The sequence below is a fragment of the Brassica oleracea genome, chromosome C4, assembly GCF_000695525.1.
Source record: "Brassica oleracea var. oleracea cultivar TO1000 chromosome C4, BOL, whole genome shotgun sequence".
Lineage (NCBI taxonomy): Eukaryota > Viridiplantae > Streptophyta > Magnoliopsida > Brassicales > Brassicaceae > Brassica > Brassica oleracea.
Genome location: NC_027751.1, coordinates 12,722,710 through 12,725,002, shown reverse-complemented (window position 1 = coordinate 12,725,002; position 2,293 = coordinate 12,722,710). Strand labels below are relative to the sequence as shown.

The following is a 2,293-nucleotide window of genomic DNA, read 5'->3' as shown; positions in this document are numbered from 1 at the left end:
CTTTTTATATGGAGGCGCCAGTGGTAAAGAGAAATGAGAGAAAATCTAGGGCAAACCCCTGAAATCTTGGAGGTTTCCTTAATAGTCGGGAACAGTCAGACGCTTGCTCTCTTTGGGAACAACCTTCGGATTGATCCGACTGGCTGTTCTGCGTTAGATATTCCAAAATGACTTCTTCCTTCATGGCACTCTCTTCTTTACTCTTTCACATGCTCCAAACCTGGAATGATATCAAATAACCACGAATTATGACTGAGAATTAACTCAAAGAACATATATAATGGTATTAAAAACACCATATATCAGCCCGCGTCTAGTCAGCGCACAGACAGCTGAGCCAAAACGAGCGAAAGCACTTAACGACTGATGGCTCGGCGACAAACTATCACAAGCCCACTGAATCTGTGATCTACGCGAGGCAACGTCAGAAACGATGATATCATTGTCTCGGTACAGCGTTGATCACATGCTCTAAATATTCGCCTTCGCGATTAGTATTTACGAAGCTCTAAAATCGATACAAAGTCTAGACTCTCTTATAATCCTTCGAAAACTCAAATGACAATGCTACGGTTATTGAGTATTCGAAATTTAAGAAAGTCAGATAAAACAGAGTTCATAAAGTCTTCTTTGAAGAAAGGATAGATGGAGTCCCAAGCAAGCAACAAAAGACCTCTTCGGGTCAAGTAAAAAAAAACAAAAAAAAGGGAAGAGAGTTTAAGTTCGAAATGGACGACGAAGTCATTCTTCTTCATCTTTGGCCAGCTCCCGTGCAGTATCTTCATCACCGACAGATGGTCCTGGAGAGGCCATGTTCATCGAATAATCCGCGCCTTCGTTCTCAATATGAGGAGTCGTCTCACCCTCGCGAACCTCGAGTAAATCCTTAGGAGGGTTGACCTGGGAGTCATCTACTTCTTCACCTTGGCCCTTGTCGACCTCTCCGTCATCCTCATCCTCGTTCGATTCCCCATCCTGGACATCCTCTTGGTCAACAACCGAGGAATCAGAGATCTCAAAGACGGCGGTTCGAGCCTGGTCTTGTGACGAGATCGCCCCCTTGTCAACAAGTTTGAACGACGGGAGCCGACACGTTGCTTCCTAGGGTACCGCGTCCCGGGGAACGAGACGGAGAAATTGAAACCTCGAGATGATTAGCGGGACTTTGGAAAGCAGCAGCGCTCCTCGGATCGACCAGGTGTGCATTGGTTCCGTGCGGGTCGAGACCTGCGAAGGCTTGTGGGAACCGGAATTCGCACTGTCGATTTACGTTTAAATTAGGAAACTAGGAAAACCCTAATTTCCCAGAGGTCCCGGATCTCTGCGAGAGCCGACGGCAAGTGACCAAATATATGCGGAAATCGTGAAAAGATAACAAACGAGTTTAGAGAAAACAGTAGATCTTATTTCGAGTCCGCGTAAGAGCGTTGCGATCATTACAAGAGATGATAAAAGCTTTGGCCGCAAAGGCTGTCAGCGAGTTACCTAGTTCTAACGGCCTAAAAGCTCAAACCTATTTGAGTCGAAGCTCGATAACAAAAGACGAAGAAAATACAGAAAAGGTTTTTGATTGATTTCAGACTGAACCTTAAGAAGGGCTGCCTACGTTCCCCTTTCGAGGATCAAGCCAAACTTAAAAATGGAGATATTCCGTTTTTCCCAATCTTTCTAATTATCTTCGAATACATCATATTTATCCGCAGAAACTTGACATTTATCTTTCCTTGCGAACCAAGCATAAACCATCCTACGGTTTATGGGCTTTTGGTTAAGAAATCGTAAGTGGGTTTCGAGTCACGTCTTAGGTCTCTTTGGGCCGTTGTTTGACTCGAAACGTTTATTACGACTTCTTTCGATAAAAATGAACTTTCCGTGGTTTTTTATCGTAAAGTTCGATTGATGACTTCAAATGACGAGAAACATGAAATGGGTTGGCTACGGTCTTCGGGAGATAGCATTAAAGAGTAGACGAGAATGCATGGATTCGTGTCGTATCGATTTTTAAGAAAGCACGGTCGCTACGTAGCGACCGAGCTTCGGTGAGAGCTCGGTCGCTACGTACCGACCGAGCCATGTACGTGCTCGGTCGCTACGTAGCGACCACGGCTAGGTCGCTACGTAGCGACCACGGCTAGGTCGCTACGTAGCGACCATGGCTAGGTCGCTACGTAGCGACCGAGCTTCGAGGAGAGCTCGGTCGCTACGTAGCGACCGAGCCGTGTATGTGCTCGGTTGCTACGTAGCGACCGAGCTTCGGTGATAGCTCGGTCGCTACATAGCGACCGAGCTTTGG

The 2,293-nt window shown here is 46.3% G+C and overlaps 1 protein-coding gene across 1 annotated transcript in view; it reads right to left on the bottom strand.

The window, feature by feature from the left end:
- Positions 1 to 741: 741 nt before the first annotated feature.
- Positions 742 to 2,293, bottom strand: part of LOC106338164 — an 8,312-nt gene continuing 6,760 nt past the window's right edge. The window contains exon 6 of the mRNA XM_013777199.1: positions 742 to 1,035. Within this exon, the coding sequence (XP_013632653.1) occupies positions 742 to 1,035 (294 nt within the window). The remainder of the gene's footprint in view (positions 1,036 to 2,293) is intronic.